This window comes from Chiloscyllium plagiosum, chromosome 14, assembly GCF_004010195.1.
Source record: "Chiloscyllium plagiosum isolate BGI_BamShark_2017 chromosome 14, ASM401019v2, whole genome shotgun sequence".
In the NCBI taxonomy this organism is placed as follows: Eukaryota; Metazoa; Chordata; class Chondrichthyes; order Orectolobiformes; family Hemiscylliidae; genus Chiloscyllium; species Chiloscyllium plagiosum.
Genome location: NC_057723.1, coordinates 26259323 through 26274736, shown reverse-complemented (window position 1 = coordinate 26274736; position 15414 = coordinate 26259323). Strand labels below are relative to the sequence as shown.

The 15414-nt window shown below is 41.8% G+C and overlaps 1 protein-coding gene across 8 annotated transcripts in view; it reads right to left on the bottom strand.

Annotated features, from left to right (window-relative positions):
* The window catches only part of LOC122556571 (solute carrier family 22 member 5-like), a 121655-nt gene that overhangs the window by 78078 nt on the left and 28163 nt on the right, over positions 1-15414 (bottom strand). For all 8 annotated transcript variants that reach the window (XR_006313571.1, XM_043703385.1, XM_043703386.1 and 5 more), the window contains 2 exons: positions 12530-12633; positions 3455-3609 (listed from right to left, as the gene is read on the bottom strand). Coding sequence is in view for 7 of the 8 variants with exons in the window: in XM_043703385.1 (XP_043559320.1) it covers positions 3455-3609; positions 12530-12633 (259 nt within the window). In the remaining variant the exon portion in view is untranslated. The remainder of the gene's footprint in view (positions 1-3454; positions 3610-12529; positions 12634-15414) is intronic.

The following is a 15414-nucleotide window of genomic DNA, read 5'->3' as shown; positions in this document are numbered from 1 at the left end:
CTCCTTTACAATGAAAGGCAAAAATCTCTCCGACCTTAATGCCAGCATTTTCGATAGAATTTTAAAATCCACATTCAGTAATGATATGGGCCTGTACGAAGTGGAATCCTCTGGGGCTTTTCCTTTCTTAAGAATAAGAGAAATATTTGCTTCTCTCAAAGAGGATAGGAGGCAGTCCTCCCTGTATGAGTAGTTGTATATATCTAAGAATGGCCCGGCCAGCATGTCCACAAACTCCTTATAAAACTCACTTTGAAATCTATCTGGACTGGGCGCTTTACTACTCTGGAGCTGCCTCATTGCCTCCTGTGCTTTCTGGGTTATCGGGGGGCATTAAGAAAGGACACCTGCTCTGAAGTTACACCAAGAAGGTCCAGGGTCTTAAAAAAGGATTCCATCTTTGTTAGTCTGTCCTCACAGCCCTCCGAACGGTACAGCTCAGAGTAAAACTTCCTAAATGCTGCATTAATCATTTTGGCATTGCAAGTAAGAGTACCAGCACTCACTCACATGGATGTGATAGATTGGGGGCATTCTTCTTTCTGGCCAGGTATGCTAGATATCTACCCGGTTTATCACCATGCTCAAAATACCTCTGTTTTGCAAAAGAGATTTCCCTCTTTGCTGTCTGGGTGAGCGCAGCATTCAAAGTAGCCCTAAGAGCTGTAATAAGCTACAATTTGGTTACAGACGGTCTGTCAAAGTGTGCTGTCTCAGCTGCCTTCAGGTGAGCCTCGAGCAAATGCTGCTGCTCTCCTCTCTATCGCTTCTGGGTCGCAGAGGAAGAAATAATCAAACCCTGTGCATAGGCCTTGGCACTCTCCCAGAGCACCGATGGATTATTGGCTGTACCCAAATTAATGTCCCAAAAGATTTTAAATTCCCAAGAAAAATCCTCGATAAACTTGCTATCTTTGAAGAGGAAAGGGTCCATGTGCCAGTGCCGGGAGCCTATCCCGTTACCACCGACCTTGACCTCCATGTATACTGTTGCATGATGGAAATGGCTATGTCCCCTATTCTGCAAGGCAGCAGCAATTTCAAGAAAGGTCAATGGGACAAAAAACATGTTAATTCTGGATTAGAGAAAAGGGTGAAATCCCTACCTTCGGGGTGAAGATATCTCCACATGTCCACCAACCCCAGCTCCCTGTTTGGGTCCACCAACTGCCTGATTTGCAGGAACATCCCTGAAAGACCCCTAGACCCTGTCCACTTCAAGGTAAATAAGATGATTAAAGTCTCCCCCTATAATTGTATGACACACCACAAGGGCCATCAACCTGGAAAGCACATCCGTTAAAAATTTAAGGGGGTGCGCCAGGGGGCAATATACATTCAAAATCCCATATTCCTCTCCATGTATTAAAGCTTTAAGAATTATAAATCACCCATATTCATCCTTAATTTGGTCTAACAATTGAAATAGGTTCTTCCAGATGAGAATAGCAACTCCTCTACTTGTCGAATTAAAGGATGAGAAAAACATCTATCTGAACCCTTCCTGTTGCAACTTCAAATGCTCCTTATCAGTTAAATGTGTTTCTTGAAGCAAGGCTACATTGACCCTCTCTTTTCTAAGGCTTCACAGTATCCTTTTTCTCTTAATTGGTGAATAACTCCCCTTAACATTCCAGGTGCACCATTTAAACGAATGGCTAGCCATAACTGTCCAAAACAGTCTGTGACCCCACGAGAGGAAGAACCCCACTCATAGCGTGCCAAGTGAAAACAATAAACAGTTCGTATCAATTTTAAAATACAACTTCCAAAACTACCAAATCAAAACAGCTACTTCTACAACATACCAACATCTAACACAAATGAAAGGAGATGTTCCCCCTTGCCCACAGGGGCGCTCATACCATCCATTAACCCCACCATGGCTCCTTCAAGCTGAAACCATGCCCCCGCCCCAGACAACACAAAGTGAGAAAAAATACACACATCTTATAACAAGGAAGTTAAAAGTGGGCACTCAACTCATCCCCTCCATACTGTTGCCCTAGGCATTCCTGGTAGACAGAAATATATAACCTCTCCCTGCTTCCCCATCCCATACCAGAAAGGAAGAATAAAAGGAAAAGATAAGAAAAAAAGGGGAGCAAAGGATGATGGGAGGGGAGAAGGAAGAAGAGAGAGAAAAAAATGAAACAATTATGACCATAACATATATTTTAAAAAAAGACCCCTGACAACCAGATAAACCAGGGAAACTACAGCAAAAAACAAAATAAAACATTATTGTCCATTCAAGCCAATCAATCTATTTTAAAACATCCAGGAAGTCCTTTGCCTTTTCCGTTGAGTTAAAATTGAAAATGGACCCTCTGTGGCTGAAACATTAAATTGCCGGATATACTGGATATTCAAGTCCCTCAGCTGCCTTTCTACCTCATCAAAGACCTTCCTCTTATGAATCACGACTGCAGAAGTCTTGGAAAAGCATAATTTGTGATCCTTTGTTTATCAGAGCCCTGGATCCTTGCCTAGTGCTCCAGAGGCTTCCAGCATCATTTGCTTATCTCTAAAATGCTGGAGTCGCACTCGGACTGGGCAGGAGCACTGGTCCAACCTGGGCCTGCGCACTGCGACCCAGTGAGCCCACTCGACTCGCACCTGGTCTACCTTGACTTCCAGCTTCAAAAACTGCGGGAGCCATTGCTCCAAGAAGCTGATGAGCTGGCCTTCCTCCTCTCATTCCAGAAGCCCCACCAGACGGATGTTCTTCCAAGAATCTCGATTTTCGAGGTCATCGACCTGCTCCTTCAAGGCCCATACCTGCCGTTTCAAGGCCTGGACTAGACCCGCTAAGGATTCTGCCGCAGTTTTGGAGGCCTGGTCCATTGCTCCACCTCCCTGACACACCGTCCGATACGCTGGATCTCCTGGTCATGCTTCTGCAGCATGTCCAAGATCGATTCGAGCCTGGCCTGGGTCTCATCCATCGATGAATCGATCTTCTCTCAGAGTTTCACAAAATCCGGGGTCAGGCTCTGCTCCATAAGTAAGTCCCCTGAGGTGATCGCGGAGGCTGACACTGTGGCCACGGATGTGTCTATTGTTGCAAGGGGTGTCCCTGCTTGTTGCAATCCTCGCAGTTCCTTCCCTTTGGTCATTTTCCTAATGATTTTAAACTGACATTGAACAATTCTATGAGTCAATAAAAAAATTATATCTACCACATTGAGTAATAAAGGGAGGATGAGTGCACCACTTTGTCTGGGTTCTGGTGCAGAGCTCACCAGGGCAGACCTACTGGGTTGCCGCCATCGTGGATCCCCGCTAATACGTATCTTGATGGACACATGAACAGGAGGTGAACAGAGGGATGGAAACCATGTATGTGTAATAGATAGGGGGTCCAAATAAGGATTAGCATTGGCGAAGGGTTAGTGGGCCAGAAGGACTGTTCCTGTGCTGTTTTGTATTGTTTAATGGTTCAGACACTTACCCAGAACAAAAGCAGCCACGTAGTTTGAGATTTGTCCAATACCTATCAGGAAGTTAACCAGGCAGAATATTTCCCAGGGTGATGAGAACACTTGAAGTACATTGAAGCCAGTCTGTACAGCCATGGTCGCAAACAGAATTGCCTTTCTACCAAACCTGCAAACACAATCAATCAATATTTTAAATATTGAGAAGCTTTGTATACTTACTAAAAATAATGCACATAAATCCTTGCATGTAATTATATAAATATGAAGTCATGCATTTGAAAAAAAACTCATAAGACACATGATAGATAGTATGCTGTTACAAAGACTCTTCGTATTATTAATTTTTATGAATGAGAGTTTGAAGAATTGTGGGCACCTGGATTTTCTTTTAATACTGTATGACCACAAGACCATAAGACATAGGAGCAGAAATTGGGCCATTCAGCTAATTGAGTCTGCTCCGCCATTCAATCATGGCTGATAAGTTTCTCAATTCCATTCTCTCACTTTCTCCCCAATCAAAAACCTATATATCTCAGTCTTAAATATACTCAATGACCTGGCCTTCACAGCCTTCTGTGCAATGAATTCCATAGATTCACCACGCTCCGGCTGAAGAAGTTTCTCCTTATCTCCATTCTAAAAGGTCTTCCCTTCACTCAAAGGCTATGCCTTCAAGTCCTAGTCTCTCCTACCAATGGAAACATCTTCCCAACATCTACTCTTTTCAGGCCATTCAGTATTCAATTAGATCCCTCCTTCATCCTTCTAAACTTTATCGAGGATAGACCCAGAGACCTCAAATGTTCCTCATATGTTAAGCTTTCCATTCCTGGGACGGTTCTCATGAACCTCCTCTAAACCAGGTCCATGGTTAGTACATCCCTCCTGAGATATGGGGCCCAAAACTCCACACAATGCTCCAAATGTGGTCTAAACAGAGCCGTACAGAGCCACAGAAGTACAGCCCTACTTTTATATTCAAGTCCTCTCAAAATAAATGCCATCATTGCATTTGCCTTCCTAACTACTGATTCAAGCTGTAAGTTTACCTTGAGAGAATTCTAGACTGGAGCTCCCAAGTCTCTTTGCACTTCAGACTTCTGATTTTCACCCCATTTTGAAAATAGTCCATGCCTCTATTCTTCCTCCCAAAGTGCATGACCTCACACTTTCCCACATTGTACTCCATCTGCTACTTCTTTGTCCACTTTCCTAATCTGCCTAAATCCTTTTGCAGCCTCACCACCTCCTTAATGCTACCTGTCCCTCTATCTATCTTTGTATCATTTGCAGAATGCCCTCAGTTCCTTCATCTGGAACGTTAATGTATAAAGTGAAAAGTTGTGGGCTCAACACTGAGCCTGACGGAACACCACTTATCACTGGCTGCCATCCTGAGAAAGACCCTTTTAACCCCATTCGTTGCTGTCTGCCAGACAGCCAAGTCTTATCCATGCTAGCACCTTGCCTCTGATACCATGGGCCTTTATCTTACTCAGTAGCCTCCTGTGCAGCACCTTGTCAAATGCCTTCTTGAAGTCCAGGTAGATAACATCCATTGGCTCTCCTTGTCTAACCTGCTCATTACTTTCTCAAAGAATTCTACCAAATTTACCAGGCATGACCTACCTTTGATGAAACCATACTGAATTTGCCCCATTTTACCAAACACTTCCAAGTCGTCAGAAATTTCATCCTTCAAAATGGATTCCATGATCTTACTCACAACCGAGAATAGGCTAAGTGGTCTGTAATTTTCAGTCATTTTGCTTTACTCCCTTTTTAAACAAGCTTGTTACATTATCAATTTTCCAGTCATCTGGGACCCTCCCTGACTCTAGCAATTCCTGAAAGATCACCTCTAATGCCGCCAGTATCTCTTCAGCTATCTAGCTTACAACTCTGGGGTGTAGTCCATCTAGTCCAGGTGACTTACCCACCTTCAGGCCGTTCAGTTTTTCTAGCACTTTCTCCTTGGTGATGGCCACCATATTCCGCTCTGCCCCCACACTCACTTGAATCTTTGGGATATTACGTCAACGGTAGGAAATTAACTTTTCTTTAACAGACATCTCTTGAAATTCTCTCATGAACTGTGGTGAATGTTTGTTTATTGCAAACCCTTGGATTATGACGATCAGTTTGAAGCTTCTGCTTTAGAGATTTTTTTTAAAAGTTGGTGGCTAACCAGGGGAAGGAAATCAGCTTCTCAACCCAGATCTCCATTTTGTCAGAAATCTTTAGATGTCGGTCCAGAATGTTAGCTGGAGTCTAGGTCCAGTTTGAATTTTTGCTGTCCTGCTGAAGTGCTTCTGGAAGAATCCTCAAAGTTGTAGTTCTTGAGCAAGCTGTGATGGCCTATATCTGGTGACAAACTTCCATAAATTTACAAGGTCCTGCCAAGACAATTCTGAGAGCTGGATAGTAAATCAGAAAGCAGGAAGTTTAGGATAGTAATCGTAGGACTGCTCCCCATGTCATAGGCTACTGAGACTTGGAGCAGGGATAGAGTATAATTGAACAATTGGTTAAAGAGCTGGTATGGGGGGAGGGCTTTAGATATATGGATCATTCGGATGACTTCCAGGTAAAGTGGGACCTGGACACGAAGGACCTAATCTGGAGGGGCACCAATATCCTTCGCAGGGAGATTTGCTAGTGCCACTTGGGAGGGTTGAAGTTGGAGTGGCAGGGGTTAGGGTTGGGAACCAGAATAGCAAGCCAGTAGGTAGAGAGACTGGGAAAGAGCTTGAGTCTAAGGTAAATATAGCTAAGAGGAACAGCAGTCAAAGAGAGGTTGCTGATCTCCCTCAGTGGAACTGAAGGCTTGGACAGTATTTGCTTCAGTGGAAGAAGTTTAACAGGTAAGACAGATGAATTTACAGCCTGGATTAGTGCATGCAATAATGATATTGTTGCTAGCACAGAGACTTGGTTGACAGAGGGACAGGATCGGCAGCTTAACATTCTGTAATATTGATGTTTTAGATAAGACAGAGGATGAAGTAAAAGAGGTGGGGGCATTACATACAGGTTAGGGAGCATATCACAGTTGTGTTAAGGAAGAACATCCCAGAAGGATCTTGCAATGAGGCATTGTGGGTAGAGCTCCATAATAGGAAGGTGCAATGCCAAGCTGGGTTGTCCTACAGACCTCCTGGCTGCCAGTGGGAGACAGAAGTCAAAAAGTGTGGTGCTGGAAAAGCACAGCTGGTCAGGCAGAATCTGAGGAGCAGGAGAATTGATGTTTCAAGCATGAGCTCTTCATCAGGAATGTGGAGAGGGCCCGGGGAGCTGAAAGATAAAAGAAGGGGTGGAGCTGGGGGGAAGGTAGTTGGGATTGCGATAGGTGGATGAAGGAGGGGGGGTGATGGTGATAGATCAGAGCAGAGAGTGGAGAAAATAGTTGGGAAGGAAGATGGACAGGTAGGACAGCTCAAGAGCGTGGTGCCAAGTTGGAAGGATGGATCTGGGATAAGGTGGGGAGAGGAGCGTTGAGGAAACTGGTAAAATCAACATTGATCCCATGTGGTTGGAGGGTCCCAAGGCGGAAGATGAGGCGTTCTTCTTCCAGTCGTTGGGTGGCTAGAATCTGGTGGTGGAGGAGATAGAAGAGGAAATATGTTGTCAGATTCTGGGAAAGACTGGAAAAAGGGCTGTTGTGGTGGATGATTTTAACTTCCTCCATATTGACTGGAACTCCCTTAGTGCTGAGAGTTTGGAAAGGGATCAATTTGTTAGGTATGTACAGGAGGCTGTTTTGAAACAGTGTGTGTGGATAGTCCAACAAAGTAGGGGGCCACACTGGACCTGGTATTGGGAAATGAGCCTGGTCAGGCGATCAAAGTTTCAATGGGGAGCATTTTGGGAATAGTGACCATAATTCTGTATGTTTTCAGATACATATGGATAAAGGCAAGAGTAGACCTCAGATGAAGGTGCTAAATTGGAGGAAGGCCAACTATAACTGAATTAGGCAAGAAATTGAGAATGTGGATTGAGAGTGGTTGTTTGAAGGTAAATCCACATCTGACATGTGGGAGTCTTTTAAGGACCAGTTAATTAGAGTGCAGGACAGGCAAGTTCCTGTGAAAATGAAGGACAGGACTGGTAAGTTTCTAGATTGAATGACAGATGAAATTATCAGCTGAGTCATGAATAAAAGGAAGCATACCTAAGGTCTAAGCAATTATAAACAGACAGAGTGTTTGAAGAATATAGAGAAAGTAGGAAGGAGCTCAAGTGCAGAGTTGGAGGGCTAGGAAATATCCTTGACCAGCAGGGTTAAAGAGAATCCCAAGGCATTTTATACATATATTAGGTGCAAGAGGGCAGCTGGGGAAAGAGTGGGCACACTCAAGGAAAAAGGGGGAATGGCCTTAATGAGTCCTTTACATCGGTTTCCTTCAAAGAGGGGGATGTTGAGATTAGGAAAGGTTATGCGTATATTCTTGGGCAGGTCAACATAATGAACGGGAATTCTTGCCACCTTGAAATATATTAAGGTAGAAAAGTTCACAGGGCCAAATGGAATCTATCCCAGGATAGTGTGGGAGGCAAAGAAGGAAGGAGCTGGAGCCTTAACAGATTTCTTTGCATCCTCGTTGGCCTCAAGCAAGGTTGCACAGGACTGGAGAATGGCCAATGTTGTTCTTTGGATTAAGAAGGACCCAGAGAAAATCCAGGTAAATATGGGCCAGTGAGACTGGTGTCAGTGTTGGGGAAGCTGTTGGAGAAGATACTGAGAGACAGGATTTATTCAGATTTGCAAATGAATGGACTTGTAAGTGGTAGGCAACATGGGTTTGTGCAGGGAAGGTCAGGTCTCACCAACTTGGTTGAGTTTTTTGAGGAGGTGACAAGAGTCAGGTTGCAGGAAATTGCTAGAATGTATTACAAAAGGATTTGATAACTAGAAAGTTAGAAAACAAGGATTGGAATAGCAGAGTCAACTTGGACTTATGAGAGGGAAATCCTGTTTAACAAACCTAATCAGAGTTATTTGAGGATGTAACTAACAAAATAGAAAACAGAAGCCAATAGGTGAGGTGCATTTGAACTTTCAGAATCCTTTCAATATAGTTCCATACAGGCAGTTAGGAAACCAAATAAGAGCACATGGGTTTGCAGGTTATATTTTGGCATGAATCGAGAATCAGTTAACATGCAGAAAATGTGTGGGAACGGAACGGAAGAACTGGGTCATTTTCAGGTAGCCAGACTTTACTGGTATTGTATTACAATAGCAGTGCTAGTGACCCAGCAATTCGCATTTTATGTCATTGATTTTGAAGTGGTGGTCAAATTCAATATTTACAAGATTGCTGCTGACACAAAACCAGGTGAGAATCTGAGTTTTGATCAAAGTTAAAAATCACACAACACCAGGTTATAGTCCAACAGGTTTATTTGGAAGCACTAGCTTTCGGAGCACTGCTCCATCGCGTGGTTGTAGAGTAAAATATCGTAAAACACAGAATTTATAGCAAAAGTCTACAGAGTGCTGTAACTGAAATTATATATTGAAAAAGACCTGGATTGTTTGTTAAGTCTCTCATTTTTTAGAATGACCACATTGGTTTCATATGTAAATCGCAAAACCTTTTTAAAAAGTTACATTCTCAAGTGAACTTTAACAATTGGTGTCAAGTTGGCCCAGATAATGCATTGAAGGTGGGAATTGCCCTGTGTGAGACTGTTACAATGTGCCACAATGGTCAGACTGACTGTAAATGGATTTACAGAATCTTAAATGGATTCATGCAGTTTTTGAGCAAAGTAAAATATATTTCTGCAAGTACAAATTCACCCCACAAACTTATGAGTAGATAGATTAGATTACTTACAGTGTGGAAACAGGCCCTTCGGCCCAACAAGTCCACACCGACCCTCTGAAGAGCAACCCACCCGGACCCATTCCCCTACATTTGCCCCCTCACCTAACACTACGGGCAACTTAGCATGGCCAATTCACCTAACCTGCACATTGTTTTTTTGGACTGTGGGAGGAAACCGGAGCATCCGGAGGAAACCCACGCAGACACGGGGAGGATGTGCAAACTCCACACAGACAGTTGCCTGAGGTGGGATTTGAACCCAGATCTCTGGCACTGTGATGCAGCAGTGCTAACTGCTTTGCCACCGTGCCGCCCACAACTGTAACTGTGAGACAGTGTGTATGTATGTGAGTGTGAGTGTAACTGTAAAGGGATATAGGTCTGTGACAGGGTGCATGTGTGAGTGTGGGAGGGTATGCGTGAGCGTATAAGACAGGGACTGCATGAGCATATGGGTCTGTAGAAGTGTGTGTGTGTGTGTGTGTGTCTAGGAGTATGTAGGAGGTGTGATCAGGATGCAAAGAGGCTTCAAACGGGGTTTAAACAATCTGAGCTAGTGGGCAAGAAATTGGTACAAAAAACATAGCATAGGAAATTGCAAAGTTATCTACTTTGGTAGGAAAATCAAAAGTGCAAAGTTTTTCTTATGTTTTGCAACTTGGACTTACATGTCCTTGTTCAGAATTTTACTGAATTCAAATTTCAACAAGTGTAATGATGCAATTGGAATTCTTGTCCGCAAAATGTTGCTCTGGTGTTCCAAATTAGCACCACCACCCTTGCTCATTTGATTTTCTTCTATTATATCCAGGAGTGCTGTTGCACACAACTGAATAATGCTTTTCCCATTACCAAAGCAACTATGGTACTTTTCTTCACCTATTCGCCACCACCTGTAAATCACATGTTTACGAACTGACAAGTCCTAGTTCATAAGCCACTGAGAGATTATATGCAGGTGCAGAAGCCATTGGCCTTTGTTGCAAAAGGAATTGAGTATATGAGCGAAAACGTCCTTCTGCAATTGTTCAATGAGATCTCATTTAGAGTATTGCATAACGTTCTGTTCTCCATACCAAAGGAAAGATATCCTTGGTATAGCAAGATTGCAACAAAAGCTTACAAGATTAATCCCCAGGACGGTGAGTTTATTCCATGAAGAGATTGAAGAAACTAGCCCCACGTGCTCTCAAGGTCTAAACACTGAGAAGAACTGTCATTGAAATATGCAAAATTCTCATCTGCCTCAATAGGGTAGACATAGGAAGGGGGTCTAGAGCAGGGAACATGGTCTCAGAAGAAATAGCATTACATATCTGATTGAGATGAGGAGAAACATCTTCAATCAAGTGTGGTAAATCTTAGGAATCTTGAACTTCTGAGGACTGCAGAAATTCTATCATTGAATATGTTTATGATCAATGTATTTCCAGATATTAATGATATCAAGGGTGATAAGCACATGAAAATGACAATGAGATAGAGGATCAGTCATGTATTGTTGAATGATAGAGCAGGCTAATCTGCGAGAGGGGACCAGTAAAATTCAGCCTGCATAATAAATATGATACTCTACACTTTTATTCTCACATTGGAATTTTAACCTGGTACAGAAATGTTATCCATTGTAACACAAGAACTGGTATTGAAAGATCCAACAGATGTTTATTATAGCTCACTCAAATGTACAGCAATTACATTCACAGGCAGTTCAGTGTCTGGGCTAGCATTTAGTTATTCACTTACAAACAGTAGCGTGCTTTCATCAGTGTGTCATGCTTCAAGTGGCCCAAGTTAAGAAGGAATTTGAGACCTTTATAGTTTCAAGTGATGTTTGTTTATTTTTTTTCACTAGTTTTGCTCCTTTCTCCTTTTATCACCTTTTCTCAATTTTTTTGGCCTTAATCCCTTTAATGTTGGATTAATGTCGGATTATACCTTTGTGTTCAAAAAATGGGAGCTTGCAATTTGAGATTTCAGCCTCTAGGTGTTCACATTAATTAAGGAAAGTTGGCAACTCGATGGCTTCCCTTCATTTCGGCACTGATTTGAAGATAAAATGGCCAATTCAACTCATTTTTAGATCCAGGTAAACCTTTTTAATGTAGGGAACTGTTTTAAGTTTCTTTTTAGCTGATTTTGTTTCAGATATGTTTGTACCTGTGAGGACAACCGAATTGTTCGTTTTGTAAAAGATCAGAACAATAGGCAGTAAATTCAATTTTTTTGAAGTGTCAGAGAAACATAATATTCACTATCTTAATTTTGCTTGTATTTGCAATAAAGTTAGAAATGTTAGAAATTTCTTACCATTTGATAGAGTTTTGATTTTAATCAGAAAGAAGTTAATAAATCTTCTGGTTTTGTGATGATAGTATTCACAGTAACTAATGCTGCTGATTGCTTGAATTCTTTGATGCCCAGGGCTATTGCCAAGTTGATCTTTAATCCAATTTCCAAATATCTTGGAGTGGTTCCTTTATTGACACATGTGCCAGTGGACCTTGATGTGCCTTTTGCCTCTTGCTGTGTATTTTAGTTAATGTGGCATTGTTATTGTTATCCATTGCAACATGGAAAGTAGACATGGATTATGTGGTATTTACAGATTCAGCAAATGTTTATTATTAGATTAGATTAGATTAGATTACTTACAGTGTGGAAACAGGCCCTTCGGCCCAACAAGTCCACACCGCCCCGCCGAAGCGCAACCCAACCATACCCCTACATTTACCCCTTACCTAACACTATGGGCAATTTAGCATGGCCAATTCAGCTGACCTGCACATCTTTGGACTGTGGGAGGAAGCCGGAGCACCCGGAGGAAACCCACGCTAAGACGGGGAGAATGTGCAAACTCCACACAGTCAGTCGCCTGAGGCGGGAATTGAACCCGGGTCTCTGGCGCTGTGAGGAGGCAGTGCTAACCACTGTGCCACCATGCTGCCCACTATGAAGATATTATGGCTCACTAATATCTACATAGGCACTTCAGTGTCTGGATGAACATTAAGTTTTGTGATTTTAAAGAGTAACATGCTGTCATCAGCATGTTATTCTTGAAGTGACATCAATTAAGATAAATCTTAAACATTTATAGTCTCAGGAGACATTGTTTGACACAGTGATGATATAATGAGTGTGTCTCTTCTACAGATATAGTTTGTTTCTTCACGTTATATTGATATACTAATTGTGAGGCAATAACACAACAATAGTCAGGGTTAATTAAATGAAATAACTCACCTATCCGACAAGACACCAGAAACAAATGAACCAGTCAGCACTCCCAGAAAGTATACTGACATAGAAAACGGCATTTTCCAGGCATCGTTACACACCAAATCCCACTGAAATACAAAGAGAAATTAAAAGCTCTAAATATATGTATTTGAGCAAAATTAGAGGTAAACAATTTTACTACACTGGGTTGGAGAAGGTTCAATCTAAATCATCAGAATGGATGGAAATAGGTCCTCAGCTATAATTACAACAGCCTAAACTCAAAGACAACAATTTAAACCTCAAAACCAGGAAGTTGAGAAAGTTACAATTGTTGAAGTTATGCAATTTAATTTCTGGAGGAGCGATGAATTTTTCCAGCATTTCAGATGCAAGACCATTACACTTGCTCAAAATGATCATGAGATTCTGTTTTCCATAAATACTGCATTCCAGAATTAATCCGTACCATTTTTGCAAACATGAAAGATACTACATACATGTTGTTTATTTGTTCATATGCTGATGGCGGAGTCGAGAGCATTGGCTGTAAGATGAATATAGCTGTATGTGGTTTTTGTTTGAACAGTGTGTGCATAGATCTCTAAATATTGGCACAAATACCCATGTTAAGTGAGGAGGATTTATAGGTTGACAGGGCAGGGTATGCTTTCATTATTCCTCGTGTCGAGGTTAATGCTGGGTGGTCCATCATATTGTGTTCTTATTTGAGTCTATATATTGGCTTGATTCAACTCAATGGTTTGGATAGGCCATTTTTGACAGCATTTAAGAGTAAACCACATTACTGTGAATCTGCAGCCATACATAGGTGAGACCAAGTAAGGAGAGCAGATTAATATTAAAAAGACATTCAGTGAAGCACTACATTATTCTATCCACTTGAGGAAGTTCAGCATCGCTGGAAAGGCCTTGCTGTTGAGAAAGTGATGGGGCATTGTCTTATTGAATTGCTGCAGTCTATGTGATGCATGCACAGTGCTATTAGGGAGGGAGTTCCATGTGTTTGACCCAGCCGCCGTGAAGTAACTGTGTTTTGGTTCAAAATTTGGGTGGTGTGTGGCAGAAGTATTTTTGGTGTTTCCATGCCTCTATCTAGGCTGATACATTACCCCAGTCCCATTAATTCTATTTTGATTAATAGTCTCTTGTGTACACCTTATCAAATGCTTTTTAATATCCAAATAGAGTATGGTTTCCCTTATTGTTTATTGTTATACGATCCTCATTACAGACGAGTTTGTTGTCTGAAACGATCTGTTATTCACTTTGGGCAGATTTGCTACTATCATTCTCTATTAAGGTAGGGGTTTGATAGGACCCAATTTTTCTGATATCATTGAGCATAACCTTGTGCTAATATAACCAGTAGTTTATTACATGGTTGCAACTTTGTACGAATTGCATTAATATAATAGGCAATGTTACAGAGGCTGTGAGAAAGACCTATTGGATGGTAGGTCTTTACTCCTACCAGGTCTTGAGTTATTTTCCCTCACCAAGTCCCTATGATGTAACCATAGTGCGTAGTGGTTAAGGCACCTCTCAGTATTAACCCTTATAAACTTTACACCATTAAATAAAAGTTACATTGTCAAAAAGCTCCATCAGATTTGTGAAATATGATTTTTTTCATAACCTGCTCTGACTCTCATTAAACATGTTGCCCTTGATAGTCTGGTCAGGGTTGGAAAGCTTATTTCTGACCCTGAATGGACTAAAGATTTACCCTCTCAGCTTTAGATATCTTCTGTGCTGGAGAGTCTTGAATAGGGGCCATTTCTTTTCAACCCTGTCCAGGAATCCGTGAAACTAGCAAGACATCTTAGGAGAAACCACTACTCCTTTTGCAGCAGTGTGTCTTGTTTAGTGATTCAAATGTCCAACGGCACATTCAGTTTTGTGACAGCTCCTGTGAAATGGTAAGTATTACAGTAGTTGTGGGGTAAGGCGAGCAGTTGTTTAAGGGGCATAGTATTAAGAATTGAGCGAGGGTGGAAGGTGGGTGAGATGGTTAGGATAGGATGCTTGCATGGCAAGTAATTGAATAGTACTGTGGGTAGGTCAGGAATGTGTTGGGTCCAACTTTGAGGTGCTGATCTGTTGAGTCGGATAGTTGGAAAGGGCTATTGAGTCTGTGAAAGGGGTGGGAGATGTCAGGATGTTGAGGGGGGAGTGTTGGTTTGGGTCTGGGGTTGAGGCATCTAGTGGGGAAAGGGTGCTGATGTGGAGATGGTGATAGGAAGGCTGCTGGTGGTCAGGACCAAGGTCAAAGCAAGGTGAAGGAGTTTTGGATCTGAGAAGTGCGAGGAATTGATGGGGGATGGAGTCCAAGTGAGACAGGAGTGGCTGACTTTGGATGCAAACTAATTTCAGCTAGGCTGTGTCTTGCCTAATTCTATGTTTGTTTCATAACAACTGATTAACCTTTCTCAAATGATGCCTGTGGTCATTTTAAATCACTGGTATTGATGCCTTTTTTTAAAAACAGTTTGTCAATAGAGCTCTCTGCATTAACAATGGAATTCAAAAATTACTAACCCATTTTTTATATCATTGTGACAAGTCACTGAATTTGATTTGATGTCACAAAGCTTTAATTTACATTTTTGGGACAGTCTACAACTCTGATATTGTGATACGAATATTCCTTTTTTTAAGAAGAACAATATCACTGGCTTTCTGTAGAAAATGGCAATTGATGAAATTGTCAACCTTCAGCTAAAGGTTACTTAAATCTCATTTTACAGAGTGTTTTTATTCATGCGTGTGTTCATATCCCATCTCTTCACTGTTATCTCATGTTTGGTGCCATGGGAAGAAATATTATCGCTTACTGCACTTGTTGTGGAACTTGTAGTGAGTTTGAAACAGTGAAATTTGAATAG